The 18760-nt window shown below is 49.3% G+C and overlaps 2 protein-coding genes across 2 annotated transcripts; one reads left to right on the top strand and one right to left on the bottom strand.

Moving 5' to 3' along the window:
* The first annotated feature begins 407 nt into the window (after window positions 1-407).
* Window positions 408-2755, top strand: RNF227 (ring finger protein 227). The gene is made up of 2 exons (XM_074941171.1): window positions 408-903; window positions 1699-2755. Exons 1-2 carry the CDS (start codon window positions 408-410, stop codon window positions 1749-1751), a joined length of 549 nt encoding a protein of 182 aa, XP_074797272.1. The 3' UTR covers window positions 1752-2755.
* A 2724-nt stretch (window positions 2756-5479) lies between these two features.
* Window positions 5480-16840, bottom strand: LOC141978784 (histone H2A.J-like). The gene is made up of 2 exons (XM_074941104.1): window positions 16705-16840; window positions 5480-5901 (listed from the first exon to the last, which is right to left on the bottom strand). The coding sequence occupies exons 1-2, from the start codon at window positions 16838-16840 to the stop codon at window positions 5480-5482; spliced, it is 558 nt and encodes a 185-aa protein (XP_074797205.1).
* Between the last annotated feature and the right edge of the window lie 1920 nt (window positions 16841-18760).

Raw genomic sequence — 18760 nt, 5'->3', positions numbered from 1 at the left:
GGGGCTTCCACCTGCTCCTCCCCCCACAGAGAACCCAGGAATCCAGGCTCCCATCCCCCCACGCAGAGAACCCAGGAGTCCGGGGCTCCCATCCCCCCACGCAGAGAACCCAGGAGTCCGGGGCTCCCATTCCCCCCCCCGAGAACCCAGGAGTCCGGGGCTCCCATTCCCCCCCCCGAGAACCCAGGAGTCCGGGGCTCCCCCGCGCCGCGGGTCCGGGAAGGGGCGGAGTTTGGCCGCGGGCGGGCCCCGCCCCCCCAGGCCGGGGGCGTGGCCAGGCCGGCTATATAACCGCCGCCGGCCCGCGGGGGGAAGCCGTTAGGCGAGAGAACAAAGTTTGTGCGCGTGCGCGCGCGCGCGGCCCCTTCCCCCCTCGGGTACGGCGGCCGCCAGCGGACACGCGAGCCATGGACGCGCACGCGGAGGGGGGCGCCGCCGCCGAGCTGGAGTGTGGCATCTGCTACCTGCCCTACGACCGCGGGGCGCGCGCCCCGCGCCGCCTCGGGCCCGCGCACGGCGCTTGGCGCCGCCCCGCCCCCTGCCACCACGCGCTCTGCACCGCTTGCCTCTGCCGCCTGGCGCGCGACCAGAGCTGGGAAGCGGTCACGTGCCCCTTCTGCCGCACCCCCACCTCCCTGCGCGTGCGCGGCAGGGGCTGGGAGGCGGGGACGAGGAGGCGGAGCAGGAGCAGCGGCAGCCGGCACCGCCTGGCCCTGCCCCCCGTCGACCCCGAGCTCTGGAAGCGGATTGGCCGGCGGGAAGAGGAGGCGGGGGAGGAGGAGGCGGTGCCTGGCAATGACGTACCGGAGGAGGCGGGCCAATCGCGGCTGTGGCGGGCGCTGATGAAGTTCCTGCGAGGGGGCGGCAGCCGCAGTAGCGCGCGGGAGCGGCAGCCAATCAACCGTAAGTATCTCTCCTCGCGCCCGCTCCTTCCCCCCCGCATCCCCCCCCCCGTTCCCCTTCAACGGTTCGAGCGCGCGCTGCCTGCCCGAAGGGCGGGGCCGCACGTGCCTGAGGAGGGCGCAGAGCCTTGGCCACATACATCCGGGTCCTTCCCGCTTTGGCCAAGGGCGGGCTGTGAGGCGTGGGAGCCTGGCCTCAACGTGGCCAATGGGGGGGGGGGGATGTCAAGTCAACTCCCCCCTTCAGCTTGCGCCCCACCGCTAGGGGTCTGTGGGGGGGGGTGCTGTCAAGTCACTCCCTCCCTCCCCCCTTAGCGTGCCCACCATGGGGGGGGGTGATGTCAACCCACTCCCACCCCAGTACGTGCCCCCTCACCCCTAGGTGGGTGGGTGATGTCATCCCCCCTCCTTGGTGATGCCATCTCTTATGGGGGGTGATGTCACCCCCTGGCCATGGGGAGAGTAGGGTCTAGTGATTAGAATGGGGTGGGGGCTCTGAGCTGGGACTCCTGGGTTCCATCTCTGACTCTGGGGGGGAACTGGGGTCTAGTAGGTTAGAGTGTGGGGGGGGGCGGCGCGCTCTGGGAGGTAGGTGGGGCAGGAGGTCGGGCATCATCAGTACCCGTCCTGCCTTTCTGCTCAGTTCCCGCTCTCTAACATGGGGACAGGAAATCCTCGAGCAGAGGCGTTTCAGTGGTAAATATTTGCCAGGCTGGGTTGCGTGGGCCGGGGAGCGTTATCACTTGTGTCGTTAGGTCTCTGCCTGCACTCACGGCTCTGTGACTCTCTCCCGCAGCCTATTGTCCAGAGATGAAGGATCTCGCCCTCATGAACTGCTACATCATGTGAGGCTCCAAGGGCTAGCCACAAGAGCTGGGGCTGGCTGCTCGTCAAAAGGCTTAGAAGACTCTTGGGAGAAACCAGCTCTTTCTCTCCCCCTCCCCCAGCAGTGCTGGCTGCGCTTCTCCTCCAGGCTGGTAGTTACTGACAAACTGTCTGATCTCATTAGACTCCATCAGCTCTATGGGACTCAACCATAGCACTGGAGCTAGAGTTCCTGGTTCTCATTAACCTGCAGAGAGAGATTCCCGAGGCACCAGCGACTGGCGCGACTGCTTGCGGCATTGACCCGTCACTGCTCATCTCTGTTGCAAGCAGGGAGACTTGACGGGGGCTGTTGGGTCGAATCAGCCGCAGAGATCTGACTGCCTGTCGCCATGGGGCCTGGCGGCTGATCAGTTTGGAGGCTGGCATCCCAACAACTTGTCTGGTCCTGACATCTACAGCCCCTGAAATGCCTTACGTGTCCGGCTCTTCCACTCTCCACCCCCCTCTGCCGTATAAAATGCCAGCGATGCCGCTGACCTACCTACCAGCAGATACTGTAAATATCTGGTGGAAAGTCCCATATGGGCAAACTCTGAGCCTCAAGTATTAACTGATTCAGACAGCAAGGTTAAGTCTGTGTGCTAACGAACTAGTTAAAAATACCCCTCAAACCCATGACCTCTTTCTCTGCGAATCCCAATGAAAAGCCTATTGCTGTGGTGGTGTTGCCAAATTATCTGCCAACCCTTATCCTTTACCATTGCGCAAGTTAGCAGCCCGATCTGGAGGCAGAATTCCTGTCTGGCCCCAGTTTCGGAGCGCTGCATGTGAAACTGTTGCATGAGGTGAAGGTTTCAGACGTCCTCCTGCATCTCTCGCTGAAGAGGCTGGCTTCTTGGTGCTCTTTGCTATTGTAGCATTTCTGTGAAATTAATTTAAATATTGAAGAGTTTGAAATAGGGAATGTGTGTATCTGTTGTCTTTAATATTTAACTATTGTAACTTATATTTAATTTTAATAAAACCTGAGATGTCAACGCTTATTTGGTTGCCTTGATCTCCTTTCCAACAGGGAGGTGGTGCCTGGGGACAGTATCATCAGTAAGACCCATTGCTGTTACTTGGGAGGGAGGGAGGTCCAATAATCAGGACAGGGAGTCAGGACTGGCTTAGGGAACGGTCTCTAATGCTTAGAGCACGAGGGGGTTATTTTTTAAGCCCTGTTGCAGAGCCAGGTTCCTTCCTTATCCTGAATAGTGCATAACCTCAAATGTGAAGGATGCTGTCACTGGTTTATGGCATGTCTCTGCCACTAGCCCCTGTTAAAACAACCTCCTAGAAGAGTTATTCTAGTTACCGTATGGCCTGCTCCTATTTCTGTGTAGTCTTAAGACACTGTGTGCAGCTTCTCTTCACTCCATAGACCCAACACTCTTATCGAGGTGGCTCAAACTGTCTCTAGCACTCACAGCTGCCTCTGCTCTTTCTTCCCCACTCCTTGAGCCCATCTGATTGTTCTCTGCACCCATGTTCTGACGGTGTCTCAATTTTATCCCCTACTCAGGACTTCAGGTTTTCATTTCCCACCACTGACAGCTCTTTAAAATGGGCCCTTTAAACTCCACGTGGATTTGGCTGCACCATCACCTCAGATTACTGGGAGGAGTGGTAGATACACTGGAGGGGAGGGATAGGATACAGAAGGACCTAGACAAATTGGAGGATTGGGCCAAAAGAAATCTGATGAGGTTCAATAAGGATAAGTGCAGGGTCCTGCACTTAGGATGGAAGAATCCAATGCACCGCTACAGACTAGGGACCGAATGGCTAGGCAGCAGTTCTGCGGAAAAGGACCTAGGGGTGACAGTGGACGAGAAGCTAGATATGAGTCAACAGTGTGCCCTTGTTGCCAAGAAGGCCAATGGCATTTTGGGATGTATAAGTAGGGGCATAGCGAGCAGATCGAGGGACGTGATCGTTCCCCTCTATTCGACACTGGTGAGGCCTCATCTGGAGTACTGTGTCCAGTTTTGGGCCCCACACTACAAGAAGGATGTGGATAAATTGGAGAGAGTCCAGCGAAGGGCAACAAAAATGATTAGGGGTCTAGAGCACATGACTTATGAGGAGAGGCTGAGGGAGCTGGGATTGTTTAGTCTGCAGAAGAGAAGAATGAGGGGGGATTTGATAGCTGCTTTCAACTACCTGAAAGGGGGTTCCAAAGAGGATGGCTCTAGACTGTTCTCAATGGTAGCAGATGACAGAACGAGGAGTAATGGTCTCAAGTTGCAATGGGGGAGGTTTAGATTGGATATTAGGAAAAACTTTTTCACTAAGAGGGTGGTGAAACACTGGAATGCGTTACCTAGGGAGGTGGTAGAATCTCCTTCCTTAGAGGTTTTTAAGGTCAGGCTTGACAAAGCCCTGGCTGGGGTGATTTAACTGGGAATTGGTCCTGCTTCGAGCAGGGGGTTGGACTAGATGACCTTCTGGGGTCCCTTCCAACCCTGATATTCTATGATTAGAGCCGCACGCTGGAACTACCTATCTGTGCCTGGCCTAGGGGAGAGAGGATATGACTAAGACTTTGGTGACTAACAATTCTCATTAAGCACCAGCTGTTTATTATTTAAAACTTAATAGATTCTAAGCCCACTGTGATCATCTAGTCTGATCTGCATAACACAGGCCAGAGAACTTCCCCGAATTATCTCCTGTTTAAACTAGAGGAGAATCTCTTAGAAAAACATCCAACCTTGATTTGTTTGGCATCTACAGTAACTAGCCATACATAATCCTGGGCAAACCCAGTTCATCTTGACCCCCTTCCTACCTAGTAGCTCTGCTGACTCGTGCTTACTCTGATCTTAAAATGATCTCATGGCATGTGACTTTCAGATCACGAAGAAGCCTTTGCCTCATTCACCTACACCCTCCCAGACGTGCTCTTCTCCTTTGTCACCTAGGATGTGACACTGAACCTTGAGTAGAGTTTCTTTGGTGGCAGTAAATAAGGAGAAAATGAGGGACACCAGCCAGGCAGATTGGAACATGGCCAGTCCCTGGAGACTCCCTGTCTAGCTAATGGGACTCTGTGGTTCTTAATTGACTGTGATTGTTTGTGCTTTGTGTCTGAAAGGAAACAAATCTAGAGTAAAAATAAACAGAGGTGGGTGGACTTTCCTTTTTTTAAGAACGACCCAGTTTGGGGAGCTTGTGAAGTGGATTTTTTCCATCTGTGCTCTTCTCCAAAGAAGGTGTAAGTGGGTTTAAGGCCACAAGGGGCTGTCAGATCATCTCTGACTTTCTGTGAAGCACGGGCTAGTCAGTTTCACCCAGATAGTGCTATGTTGAGCCCGATGATTTCAGGTTAGACCAAAGCACATCCGCCCTCAGGATGCTAAACTGGCAGAGAACAGGAGAAAGCCAGGTGCCACGCCTAGGTCCCCTGCAATGGCAGGGAATTGAGTAGGTGATGCATGCCCCATGCTGCAGAGGAAGATAAATTCCCTGTGCCCCCCCCCCACCCCCCACACATACAAAGTCCCTGCCTATTTGATCTATAAGGAAAATCCTTCCCATCCCCAAATCTGTTGATTAATCGGACCCACATGTGAGCAAGACACAGCAGCCAGGCATCCAGAGAGAGGATTCTCTGGACAAGCTCAGAGCACTGTCCCGTCTCCTGCTGTGGCCAATTGTTGATCTTTCAGAGGAAGGTGGTGGTTTTGGGGGGTTGGCATCCGCTCTCACTTGCCCTTGGCTTTGTGGCTCTTGGTTTTCTTGGGCAGCAGCACTGCCTGGATATTGGGCAGGACCTCACCCTGTGCAATGGTGACTCCCCCCAGCAACTTGTTCAGCTCCTCGTCGTTCCACACGGCCAACTGCAAGTGCCGAGGGATGATGCGGGTTTTCTTGTTATCCCAGGCAGCGTTGCCAGCCAGCTGCAAGATCTCAGCGGTCAGATACTCCATCACAGCGGCCAGGTACACCGGGGCTCCAGCTCCCACTCGCTCCTCATAGTTCCCCTTGCGCAGCAGCCGGTGCACCCACCCGACTGGGAACTGCAGTCCGACATGAGAAGAGTGAGACTTGGCCTTGGCCCACACTGTCACTCCTTGCTTTCCATGGCCAGAGGTGACGGGGATTCCCAAGCACCTGACTACTGTCACTGCAGCGATCAAATGCACAATAACACTACTTGGTGGGCAGGGGAGATTGGAAACACAGATTGGGTGGGGGAAAAAGTCCCTTCTTGGCCCTTGCAGGTGACAGGCTGAAGCCCTGAAGCATGAGGTTAGATTCATAGACTCCAAGACCAGCTGGGACCACAAAAACCATCCAAACAGCACACAGAAGCTGGATTAAAACACATCTTTCACAAAGCTATCTTGTCATAAAGGCTCCAAACAAGGGAGAGTCCCTTGAAATGTCACCCTCTCCGGCCTTTGCCTCGCAGCTCAAGGGAAGAAACCACTGCTTCTCTAGCTTCTCTTGGAGATTTTTCATGCCTGGACCTGCTTGCTTCATAAGGTGACGTCTCCTACAGAAGGGCCTCAGGCCGGTTGGCTGCATTTCATCCACGTTCCTAACAGAGGAGGCTGTTTTCTGAACAAAGTATGGAGGCTATATATTTACATGAGGGGGGGACTATCCTGGAAAGCAATGACTGAGGAGAAAAAATATATATATATGGGGCGTGTGGTATATTATCAGGTGAACCATGAGCTCCCAATGCAACTCTGTGACCAGAAGGGCTAATGCAGTGCTTGGATGCATAAACAGGAGCAGCATGAGTAGGAGCAGAGAGATGATTTTACCTCTGTATTTGGCATGGGTGTGACTGCTGCTGGAATGCTGAGTCCAGGTCTGGTGTCCACAATTCAGGAAGGGATGTTGATAAATTGGGAGAAGGTTCAGAGAAGACCCAAGAGAATGATTACAGGATTCAAAAACCTGCCTTAGAGTGAGAGATTCAAGGAGCTCAATCTAGGTAATTTAAGAAAGAGAAGGACTAGGGGTGACTTGATCAGTCGGGGAACCAATATTTAATAATGGGTTCTTCACTCTAGTAGAGAAAGGTCGAACATGTTCCTATGGATGGAAATTGAAGCTAGACAAATTCAGAGTGGAAATAAGGCATAACATTTTAACAGAGCAGTTAACCATAGGAGCAACTTACCAGGGGCCGTGGTGGATTCTCTCACTGACCATTTTTTAAATCAAGATTCGGTGTTCTAACTTCCACTGAACTCCCTGATGAGTTAGGAGCTTAAATCACTTTGAAGATTTGAGCCTACATTTCACTGACTTTCAGTGAGACTTAGGTTTCTGAAAAGTCGCTTCTAAGGTGTTCAAAAGTGCCTTGTGCTCAAAGTTTGGCCAGCTGTCCCTGGTTGAGAGAGAGGTGTTAGAAGGGATGGGAGTTGAGCAGAAAGAACAGCCTCAGCGAAGCTATTAAAATCCTCCCGTGCAGTGCTGTGTGACAGGCATAAAAGAGGTACGTGCATAAAAGAGCAGCGTAACTAGGTCAGATGTGGTTGGATTTCAGCTCTCCGAGGCTAAGCAGAGGGAAACGGAGCTGCGAGCCAGCCACAATAATTCCATCTCTCGGGTCCCTTGTCGTTCTAACATGGATGCATAGATTATAACACCAGGAGGGACCCTTGTAGTCCTATCTTGTATAACACGCTGGGTGGGAAGCCCCCAGCCCAGTTTCTGGGCTATATTTATTTTATGTTTTTAGATTTCAAATCAGAAAGATGCCTTTCTGATGCACCCTAGCATCATTAATCATATAATTAAATTAAATCTGAGCGGTGTTAAAATCATTGCTTCACAAGATCTCGGCTGGCCAGCTACCCTTCATCTAGGAAGCCGTCTCTAGAGAGCCTGCCCAACAAAGGTCGTTTTCAGCATACCCGGAGAGTCGCGTTATTTGGGCTATTTCAGATCATCTTGGGCAGCCTCTGAACCAGGAGTAAATAAGTATTTGAGCACAGGCAGATAAATAGAAACGCTGTGCGTTAACGAGTGTGAAGGATGTTTCAAAGGGAGAGGAATGACAGATTTAACAAACTTCTCCCACCTGCCTAGTATCTAAGAATAGCCAGGTGTGCCCGCTCCTACCCCTTTCATCAAGGGCTGCCTGGAGGGTAGCTTGTAGTTGGGAGGTTTAGGTTGGATATTAGAAAAACTTTTTCACGAGGAGGGTGGTGAAGCACTGGAATGCGTTACCTAGGGAGGTGGTGGAATCTCCTTCCTTTGAGGTTTTTACGGTCAGACTTGACAAAGCCCTGGCTGGGATGATTTAGCTGGGGATTAGGTCCTGCTTTGAGCAGGGAGTTGGACTAGATACCTCCTGAGGTCCCTTCCAACCCTGATATTCTATGATTCTATGATAAGTGGAAGGTATTTTGGTAAGGGTCGTCTTTATGGCCTCTTTTCATCAACACAGCAACTCCCAGCTCTTGCTATCTCTCTGTAGCCTTTAGGCCCAAATTTTCATGTCTAAAGGTAGACCCTCAAATCCATATTTAGGCCCAGTAAGCGGAAGTCTATGGAAGCTACCGGCCTCTGAACACCAGACCGGTTGTCTATGGGGCTAGTTGTGCACATGCATACCTGGTTTTGGGCACCCAAAATGTTGACCTTTTGCCTCGGTTTCAGATTTCCCCATCTGTAATATGGAGGTACCTGGGAGCTGCGATGCAAGGATTAATTAGGAAAGCATAGACTATGCCATACTGGATCTAGACCAGCATGTCGCCTCAGGTTCTTGTGAGAAAGGTGGAAGAACCCCAGTGTAGACAGAAGTGAGATAATCTGTCCCTCACATCCCCTTCTGATCCCTTTAGGGAGAGATTGGTTTAAATCTGGAAGCATGAGGAGTAAGATCCCTTACAATAGTGAATGCTAATCAACTTTGGAACTCTGGATATTCTTATCTATATGAATGTCCAATCCTTTCTTGAATCGTGCTGTGTTTCTGGGCTCAGTTAGTATCAGAGCCGAGATTTCAGGGAGTTTAGTGCTAAAGTTTTAGAAGGGGGGAGCGGCCCTGAGTGTAATCGATGCAGCAATGCTTCCTGAGTCTGCAGAGAGCCTGAGCCAATTGCTCTGAGATGGGGGAACTTTCCCATTCATATCAATTACCTCCAGAGTTTGGGGATACTTACAATTTAGGGTGGAAACTACCACACTCGGGGTTTTTTCCATGGTTTCCAAGCAAAACCGTGAGAGCCAGTGAGAAATGTTTCCACGTGATGTTTCTTTGTTGGAAACTGTCAGAACCAAAATTTTGTGGGAAAGGCTCAGTTTGGACACATTTCTCGATGTGAAACATTTTTGAAAAATTCTGAATGTTTCAAAACCAAAAATTGTGTTTTTTCCACTTTGAAATGATTTTTTTTTATTTTGAAATGTTTAGCTAATTAGAAAACAAATATTTAAAACACCCAGTATGGTTGAATAGACATGAAACGTTTGAAAATGACTGACACAAAATGTTTTGATTGACCTGAACTAAATTTGGGGAATGGGGGGGGATTTTCAGTTTGTGAAAATATTCAAATTTTTGTGTTTTCCTCCTGATTTGGGACTGGAAAAATTTCCAAACTTTCCCAGATGTTCACAGGACAAAAAAGCCATTTCCTACCCAGCTCTTAAACGACTTGTAACTTGATAACTTTGGCTGAGTTTCCTCAAAACTCAGTGAATCTCAAACTCAAAAATAAACTCCTTTAAGCCATACCAGTCATATTTCTCAAGCATGATGATTTCCCAGTAGCATTCCCTCTGAAGCATCTGCTGTTGGTCACTGTCGGAAGACAGGATACTGAGCTAGATGGACAATTGATCTGACTCAGTCTGGCCGTTCTTATGTATGTGTGTATTTTTTTGGAATGCGCACACATTTCTATTTTGAATCTTATTTCGCTGTCTATATAAGCACCCCAAATATTTGCTTAAAGTTTTACTTTTGTGCAATAGAACGGATCCCTTCACTGTTTAGAGCTTACTTCATTAGACGTATTTGAAGACTAGCAAGCTCAGAATTATATAATAAAATCTGTGTTAGCGATGGATGGGGCGAAATCGGTGGCTTAGCAGAGTTGGGCATGTGTCTAAACATTTGATGTATCTATATGGGTAAACACTGGAGTATTTTAAGGGATCTTGGCACTTACCTCATTCTATTTCAAAGTACTGAGCAACAGAATCAAATCAGTATATTTCTTCCCTCAGTTCATCTCTGCCACCTAGTGGGTAAGTAGACATGTTAATTGTTGAGAAGATTTATTTTGAGTGTTTTTTTATTTGCTTTATTATTTTTGTATTTCATAGATCCTAAGCCAGATCATCCAGTCTGACCTCCTATAACACAGACATAAAGCTGCCCTGAATTGTTTCCTGGCTGAACTAGAGCAGATCTTTCAGGGAAACATCCAATCTGACACTAAACTGGGAGGAGAGGTAGACACGCTGGAGGGTAGGGATAGGATACAGAGGGACCTAGACAAATTGGAGGATTGGGCCAAAAGAAATCTGAGGAGGTTCAACAAGGACAAGTGCAGAGTCCTGCACTTAGGACAGAAGAATCCCATGCACCGCTACAGACTAGGGACCGAATGGCTCGGCAGCAGTTCTGCAGAAAAGGACCTAGGGGTGACAGTGGACGAGAAGCTGCATATGAGTCAACAGTGTGCCCTTGTTGCCAAGAAGGCCAATGGCATTTTGGGATGTATATGTAGGGGCATTGCCAGCAGATCGAGGGACGTGATCGTTCCCCTCTATTCAACACTGGTGAGGCCTCATCTGGAGTACTGTGTCCAGTTTTGGGCCCCACACTACAAGAAGGATGTGGAAAAATTGGAAAGAGTCCAGGAGAGGGCAACAAAAAAGATTAGGGGACTGGAACACATGACTTATGAGGAGAAGCTGAGGGAACTGGGGATGTTTAGTCTACGGAAGAGAAGAATGAGGGGAGATTTGATAGCTGCTTTCAACTACCTGAGAGGGGGTTCCAAAGAGGATGGCTCTAGACTGTTCTCAGTGGTAGCAGATGACAGAACAAGGAGTAATGGTCTCAAGTTGCAGTGGGGGAGGTTTAGGTTGGATATTAGGAAAAACTTTTTCACTAGGAGGTTGGTGAAACACTGGAATGCGTTACCTAGGGAGGTGGTGGAATCTCCTTCCTTAGAAGTTTTTAAGGTCAGGCTTGACAAAGCCCTGGCTGGGATGATTTAATTGGGGATCGGTCCTGCTTTGAGCAGGGGGTTGGACTAGATGACCTCCTGAGGTCCCTTCCAACCCTGATATTCTATGATTCTATGATCTTGATTGAAGAATCACCAATGATAGCAAATCAACCAAAGTCATAGAATCATAGAATCATAGAATATCAGGGTTGGAAGGGACCCCAGAAGGTCATCTAGTCCAACCCCCTGCTCGAAGCAGGACCAATTCCCAGTTAAATCATCCCAGCCAGGGCTTTGTCAAGCCTGACCTTAAAAACCTCTAAGGAAGGAGATTCTACCACCTCCCTAGGTAACGCATTCCAGTGTTTCACCACCCTCTTAGTGAAAAAGTTTTTCCTAATATCCAATCTAAACCTCCCCCATTGCAACTTGAGACCATTACTCCTCGTTCTGTCATCTGCTACCATTGAGAACAGTCTAGAGCCATCCTCTTTGGAACCCCCTTTCAGGTAGTTGAAAGCAGCTATCAAATCCCCCCTCATTCTTCTCTTCTGCAGACTAAACAATCCCAGCTCCCTCAGCCTCTCCTCATAAGTCATGTGCTCTAGACCCCTAATCATTTTTGTTGCCCTTCGCTGGACTCTCTCCAATTTATCCACATCCTTCTTGTAGTGTGGGGCCCAAAACTGGACACAGTACTCCAGATGAGGCCTCACCAGTGTCGAATAGAGGGGAACGATCACATCCCTCGATCTGCTCGCTATGCCCCTACTTATACAAGTCGTCCCAATGGTTAATTCCTCTGGCTGTTTGCACCTTATTGCCAGTCTGAATTTGTCTCCTTCCAACTTCCAGGCATCAGAAGTCCTTGTTAGACCTTTGTCTGCTAGATTAAAGTGCCTTCTCTTACCAAATTTATTTCCTCATGTAGGTACTTGTAGACTGGGATCGAGTCACCCCTTAACCTTCGCTTTGTGAAGCTAAACTGATTGTGTTCCTGGAGTCTCTCACTATAGGGCATGTTTTCCAGTCCCTTAATCATTCTCATGGCTCTTCCCTGACCCTTCTCTAATTCATTCATATCCTTCTTCAACTGTGGACACCAGAACTGGACACCAGGATTCCAGCAGCGGTTGCACGGGTGCCAAATACAGAGATAATCGAACCTGTCCATTCCTACTCAAGTTGCCCCTGCTTATGTATCCAAGAATTGTATTAAGCCCTTTTGGCCACAGTGTCACACTGGGACCTTCATGATGATCAATGTTATTTTGGCCAGGTGGCCCCACTCTAGTTAAGGTTGATATGAGCTTCCTTTTAAACAGCAGGTTCTTCTATGTGCCCAAAAATCCACATCGGCTACCTTGGATTGTCTTGAAAATTATTGGACATGTGGTAGGTTTAGTAATCCTAATTTGAGGTCTTTTGAGCAAAGAGTTCCTGCAATACAGCTCCCCCTCCCTCCACTAAAAAAGCACAGGACATCAAAATGTTTTGAACACACCTGGACTCAGACTGTGGTTCTGATCTTAGCTAGTGTCCGCTACCCACTCTCCCTCTTTCAGGAAGCAAGGTTTACTTTAAAGAGTTACTCGGGGATGAAATTTGGAACTGCAATGTGGCTGAAGGGTTGGATAATAATAATCCCTAGCTCTTTTCATCAGCAGATCTCAAAGCCCTGTACAAAGGAGGTCGCTATAATTGGCCCAGATTATGCAAGGCTGTTACTTCCCACTGAAATAAACTTCCTCCCCCTGGAGGTACTGACTGGGGTGACTTGATTCCAGTCTAACTCTTCTCTTTGTGAAGCTAAACAGATCAAGTTCTAATCCTTGAATCATTCTTGTGGCTCTTCTCTGGTCCCTCTTGAACTCACCAACATCCTTCTTCAATTGTGGGTACCGGAACTGGACACAGGATTTCAGTTTATTTGAGCACACGAAAGCTTATGCTCAAATAAATTGGTTAGTCTCTAAGGTGCCACAAGTCCTCCTTTTCTTTTTGAGAATACAGACTAACACGGCTGCTACTCTGAAACCAGGATTTCAGTTGCAGTTGCACCAATGCCAAATCCAGAGGGAAAATCACCTCTCTGCTCCTACTTGAGATTCCAGCTGTTTGAAAGTCCCAGGATCGCATTAGTTCTTTAGGACACAGTATTGTCCTGGGAGCTCACGTTCAGCTCATGATCCACCATACGACCCCCAAATCTTTTTTGTCATGTGTCAAACTTAGTCCAGCCCCTCCGGTTGCACCCCATCTTGTTGTGCTAGGCCCCACACTTTTTCCACTACTCTGTGGGGGAGGTCTAGGTTGGATATTCAGAAAAACTATTTCGCTAGGAGGGTGGGGAAGCACTGGAATGGGTTCCCTAGGGAAGTGGTGGAATCTCCTTCCTTAGAAGTTTTTAAGGCGTAGCTTGACAAAGCCCTGGCTGGGATGATTTAGTTGGGGGTTTGAGCAGGGGGTTGGACTAGATGATGACCTGAGGTCTCTTCCAACTCTAATCTTCCGTGAGTCTGACTGGGCCCTGCAGCTCCCATGGCTCCCCAGTAGTATCTGAGTGTCTGTTGTGGGGACAGATTGACAGTTTGACGGTGTGCTTGATTGGTTGTTTGAAAAGTGTGAATTGGGAGTGCTTTGTTCCAGGTGAGCCTTGAGTGGGCCTGACTGTTATGAAAAGCCAGTCAGCTGCGAACCAGCTGAGTGGTGAACAGCAGAGAGACTAACAGAGGGAGTTTGCCTGGAAGTTTGCCCGGGGAGAGCCCACTGAGGCTTACATCTCGCCGGCTTCTCTGAGTAGTTACTACAACTCCTGAGTAAGCTCTTAGAAGGAAGGTAATATGGATGGGGGGTGTTCAGCTGTTGTGACCTGCACTGGATGTGCCATGTTTGTCTTTCTTCCACAGGACAGAAGCGACTTTGTCTGTACAAAGTGCAAGCTGGTCTCCATATTGGAAGAGAAGGTTCAAGGTCTGGAGAAACAAGTATCGACCCTGCGTTGCATAAGAGAAACTGAAGATTTCCTGGACGGACGTCAGGATATGCTTCTATGGACACAACGTTCTGAAGATTCAGAGCAGGCTGCGCAGCGGGGACAGGAGGACGGTGAAGAAATTTGGCAGCATGTGACCTCCAGAAGAAGAAAGGGGAGCATCCATGTACCAGCAGCGCAGATACAGGTAAGCAACCGTTTCCATGTTCTCTCCACAGGTACTAATGCGGAGAGTGGACTAGATGATACATCTGAGGGAAGGGAACAGAAGGAGACTCCGCCGATTGGAAGGCATGAGATGCACTGTCCTAGGGATGGGGGTTCCACAACACTACTCCCAAGAGGAGGAGGTGGGTGGTGGTGGGTGGTCGTGGTCGTGGACTCTCTCCTCAGGGGGACTGAGTCATCTATCTACCGCCCCGACCAGGAAAACCAAGAAGTCTGCTGCTTGCCAGGAGCTAGGATTCACAATGTGACGGAGAGACTGCCGAGACTCATCAAGCCCTCGGATCGCTATCCCTTCCTGCTTCTCCACATGGGCACCAATGATACTGCCAAGAATGACCTTGAGTGGATCACTGCAGACTACGTGGCTCTGGGAAGAAGGATAAAGGAGTTTGAGGCACAAGTGGTCTTCTCGTCCTTCCTCCCCATGGAAGGAAAAGGCCTGGGTAGAGACCGTTGAATCGTGGAAGTCAACAAATGGCTACGCAGGTGGTGTCGGAGAGAAGACTTTGGATTCTTTGACCATGGGATGGATGGTCACCATGGATTCACCATGACTTGCCATTGGTGAATCAGCATGGATTCACCAAGGGCATGTCATGCCCGACGAATCTAATTGCCTTCTATGATGAGATAACTGGCTCTGTGGATGAGGGGAAACTGGTGGACGTGTTGTTCCTTGACTTTAGCAAAGCTTTTGACATGGTCTCCCACAGTATTCTTGCCAGCAAGTTAAAGAAGTCTGGGCTGGATGAATGGACTATAAGGTGGATAGAAAGTTGGCTAGATTGTCGGGCTCAACGGGTAGTGATCAATGGCTCCACGTCTAGTTGGCAGCTGGTATCAAGTGGAGTGCCCCAAGGGTCGGTCCTCGGGCCAGTTTTGTTCAATATCTTCATTAATGATCTGGAGGATGGTGTGGATTGCACCCTCAGCAAGTTTGCAGACGACACTAAACTGGGAGGAGAGGTAGATACGCTGGAGGGTAGGGATAGGATACAGAGGGACCTAGACATATTGGAGGATTGGGCCAAAAGAAATCTGAGGAGGTTCAACAAGGACAAGTGCAGAGTCCTGCACTTAGGACGGAAGAATCCAATGCACCGCTACAGACTAGGGACCGAATGGCTCGGCAGCAGTTCTGCAGAAAAGGACCTAGGGGTGACAGTGGACGAGAAGCTGGATAGGAGTCAACAGTGTGCCCTTGTTGCCAAGAAGGCCAATGGCATTTTGGGATGTATATGTAGGGGCATTGCCAGCAGATCGAGGGACGTGCTCGTTCCCCTCTATTCGACATTGGTGAGACCTCATCTGGAGTACTGTGTCCAGTTTTGGGCCCCACACTACAAGAAGGATGTGGAAAAACTGGAAAGAGTCCAGCGGAGGGCAACAAAAATGATTAGGGGAATGGAACACATGAGTTATGAGGAGAGGCTGAGGGAACTGGGATTGTTTAGTCTGCGGAAGAGAAGAATGAGGGGGGATTTGATAGCTGCTTTCAACTACCTGAAAGGGGGTTCCAAAGAGGATGGATCTAGACTGTTCTCAGTGGTAGCAGATGGCAGAACAAGGAGTAATGGTCTCACGTTGCAGCGGGGGAGGTTTAGGTTGGATATTAGGAAAAACTTTTTCACTAGGAGGTTGGTGAAACACTGGAATGCGTTACCTAGGGAGGTGGTGGAATCTCCTTCCTTAGATATTTTTAAGGTCAGGCTTGACAAAGCCCTGGCTGGGATGATTTAGTTGGGGATTGGTCCTGCTTTGAGAAGGGGGTTGGACTAGATGACCTCTTGAGGTCCCTTCGAACCCTGATATTCTGTGATTCTATGACTTTGTCCGTTAGGGGTTTGCAGAGACTCAGGGCAGGCTTCCAAAAGAACCTGGCATTTATTAGTCTCCTGAAATCCAGGATCTAAGAAGCCTTTGGTTAGTCTTCACTCTGAGTCCTTGCTGATGGAATCCCCTGCCTGCAGCCTTTCGGGTTTCATCTCTTGCTGCCTTTCTGCTTCGACAGTTCTGGACACGTCATTCGTACCGACGCAGCCCTGCCTCATGGGACTCTGACCCCATTCCCCCACCCCAAGGAAGAAACTAACCCCTTCCCACCCAGTGGCTAGCAGTACTAAGTGGGATGGGGGAAACTGAGTCACATATCTTTCTCATAAAAAATATTATTACTCCTTCTCGCTGGTCTATGGACAATATGTTTAGGACATACAAGCAGAGAAGTTAGAGAGGAAAAAAAAACAATAACATTCTGGAGACTTGCTGGAGACCACAACACACCATGACTTTGTTGCTTACAATGCAGAACCCGAACACAAGAACCAAAACCAGAGAGAGACAAAACAGGTTGCTCCCCCCGCCAAAATAGAGAAAACTCGTCTCACCTTTCTAGGCTGGCCGGCTGCAGACTACCTGCTGCTAGACCTAGCATGCATGCTTCCCGCCAGCCAGCCTGCAGGACCAGGAAAACACCTGAGAATTTGAAGTGATATACCACAGATTTCAATACACCGTGCCATAGAGTTTCTCAGCTGCTCTCCCAAGTTGCCTGAGCCTTTGTCTTCCAAGAACATATTTTTCCCGTTGATGGTGGTTCCCGCTAAGAATTCTTCGCTCTTGTGCTCCAAGGATCCTCCGTCGGCCTTCCAGGAACTGCTTAGCTGGTCCGTTCTGTTCACAAACATGGCAGAGAGGCAAGGTGGGGGAGGGAATATCTTTTATTGGACAAATGGCCTTCCCATGTTTTCCGTAGTCTGCGCTTGGAGCGATCAGCTGGTCTGAGCCTTGGATCATGTCCACCAGAGGAAGCTGACGAGCATAGCTATGCTGAGATAATTCCCTATGTAGACATTCTTATCTGAATTCTTCCTGCACCATTGGACCTCGCTTAGGACTTCGTCAGTCCTGTCTATCCTCTTTGCGCATCCTCTCTCTCTCATTAAGCCCCGGGCGTTTTCTCTACCGCTTGATGGAGGCATTCTTTGTCAGTCCCTTCGGTGTCTTCCTCCGGCTGGGTCACTGGGGCGGATTCCTCATGCGCTCACACCCCGGTGTCGATCAGGAGTAACTCCACCGGAGTCGATTGGGGCCCATTCCCCTCTCACGTCGATGTCGACCAGTGGAGTTACTCCTGGAGTTCATGGGGCTGATTCTGATCTCTGCCGGAGATGGAGGGTTTACATCCAGAGTAACACACCAGGGGCCCCCTCCTTTCTTAGGTCCATCCCAGATCTCCTTCTTCCAGCACTTCCAAGGTCTAGAACACCTTCGTCCATCTGACGGTCGGTGTCATAAACATACAGCTCAGGGTAGCATAAAATCCCTCTTTTACCTGTAAGGGGTTAAGAAGCTCAAATAACCTGGTTGGCACCTGACCAAAAGGACCAATAAGGGAAGAAGATACTTTCAAATCTTGGGGGGAGGTTTTGTTTGTGCTCTCTTTGTTGTTCTCTCTGACAGAGAGGGACCAGGGCAGGAAAAAAACATCTCCTAAAACCCTACCTGAAATAACCATCTAAGGTTACAAAAATTGTAAGTAAAGCAAGGAAATGCGTTAGATTATCTTTTGTTTTAGCTTGTGAATTTTCCCTATGCTAAGAGGGAGGTTTATTCCTGTTTTTTGTAACTTTGAATTTGAGCCTAGGGGGAAATCCTCTGTGTTTTAAATCTTTTTATTACCCTGTAAAATTACTTTCCATTCTAATTTTACAGAGGTGCTTCTTTTACTTTTTTCTTTATAATAAAGTTCTTCTTTTAAGAACCTGATTGGTTTTTAGTGTCCTAAAAACCCAAGGGTCTGGTCTGTGCTCACTTGGTTAACCTATTGGTTGGTATATTATTCTCAAGCCTCCCCAGGAAGGGGGGTGAAGGGGTTTGGGGGGATATTTTGGGGAAATAGGAACTCCAAGTGGTCCTTTTCCTGAATCTTGGTCTAACTCACTTGGTGGTGGCAGCAGTACCATCCAAGGACAAGGAAAGGATTTGTGCCTTGGGGAAATTTTAACCTAAGCTGGTAGAAATAAGCGTAGGGGGGTCTTTCATGTGGGTCCCCACAGCCGTACCCCAGAGTGGGGAGGGAACCCTGACAGAAGGTTTTGACCATGATTTCAGCTGCTCAAGCCTCTGATGTCTGAAGTCCTGAACACCGCATCAAGTAGCTTGAAGCGTGCGACGCGCCCTCAGTCCAGGCAATATTACGGCCGTTTAAGCTAGGTAAGAAGCTCTAGCATGTCCACTCTTATCCACTGCTCCGAACGTAGCCTCCTGGCCCATGACCTAGGAGAGAGCTCAGATTCTAAGGCCAGTGGTAATAGGCGTCTAATTTCCATTGGTTTTTGGATGTTTGCAGCACTGTTGTAGCCATGTTGGTCCCAGGATAAGAGAAAGACAAGGTGGGGAAGGTAATGTCATTTATGTGGGTGCAAGAGACAAGCTTTCGAGCTCCACAGAGCTCTGGGAAAGGCACATGAAGGAGATACCACAGCTCTGTCCCCAGACTGAGACGAAGGACCAGAAACAGAGGAAGGATGCAAAGATCATTCCACAGCAGCACAGATCGACAGAGCCCTGGCACTGGGCAGGACGGACTTGGTCTTATCTTCTGC

The sequence above is a fragment of the Natator depressus genome, chromosome 28 (genome assembly GCF_965152275.1).
Source record: "Natator depressus isolate rNatDep1 chromosome 28, rNatDep2.hap1, whole genome shotgun sequence".
Taxonomy (NCBI): domain Eukaryota; kingdom Metazoa; phylum Chordata; order Testudines; family Cheloniidae; genus Natator; species Natator depressus.
This window is presented reverse-complemented; position numbering and strand designations above follow the sequence as displayed.

What these genes read in the sequence shown, in the direction of transcription:
- RNF227 (XM_074941171.1), top strand. Translation starts at nt 408, where the DNA reads ATGGACGCGCACGCGGAGGGGGGCGCCGCCGCCGAGCTGGAGTGTGGC. An exon ending in GGAGCGGCAGCCAATCAACC is followed by an intron (nt 904 to 1,698) that starts GTAAGTATCTCT and finishes TCTCTCCCGCAG; the next exon opens with CCTATTGTCCAGAGATGAAG.
- LOC141978784 (XM_074941104.1), bottom strand. Translation starts at nt 16,840, where the DNA reads ATGTTTGTGAACAGAACGGACCAGCTAAGCAGTTCCTGGAAGGCCGAC. An exon ending in CTTGGAAGACAAAGGCTCAG is followed by an intron (nt 5,902 to 16,704) that starts GCAACTTGGGAG and finishes TGATCGCTGCAG; the next exon opens with TGACAGTAGTCAGGTGCTTG.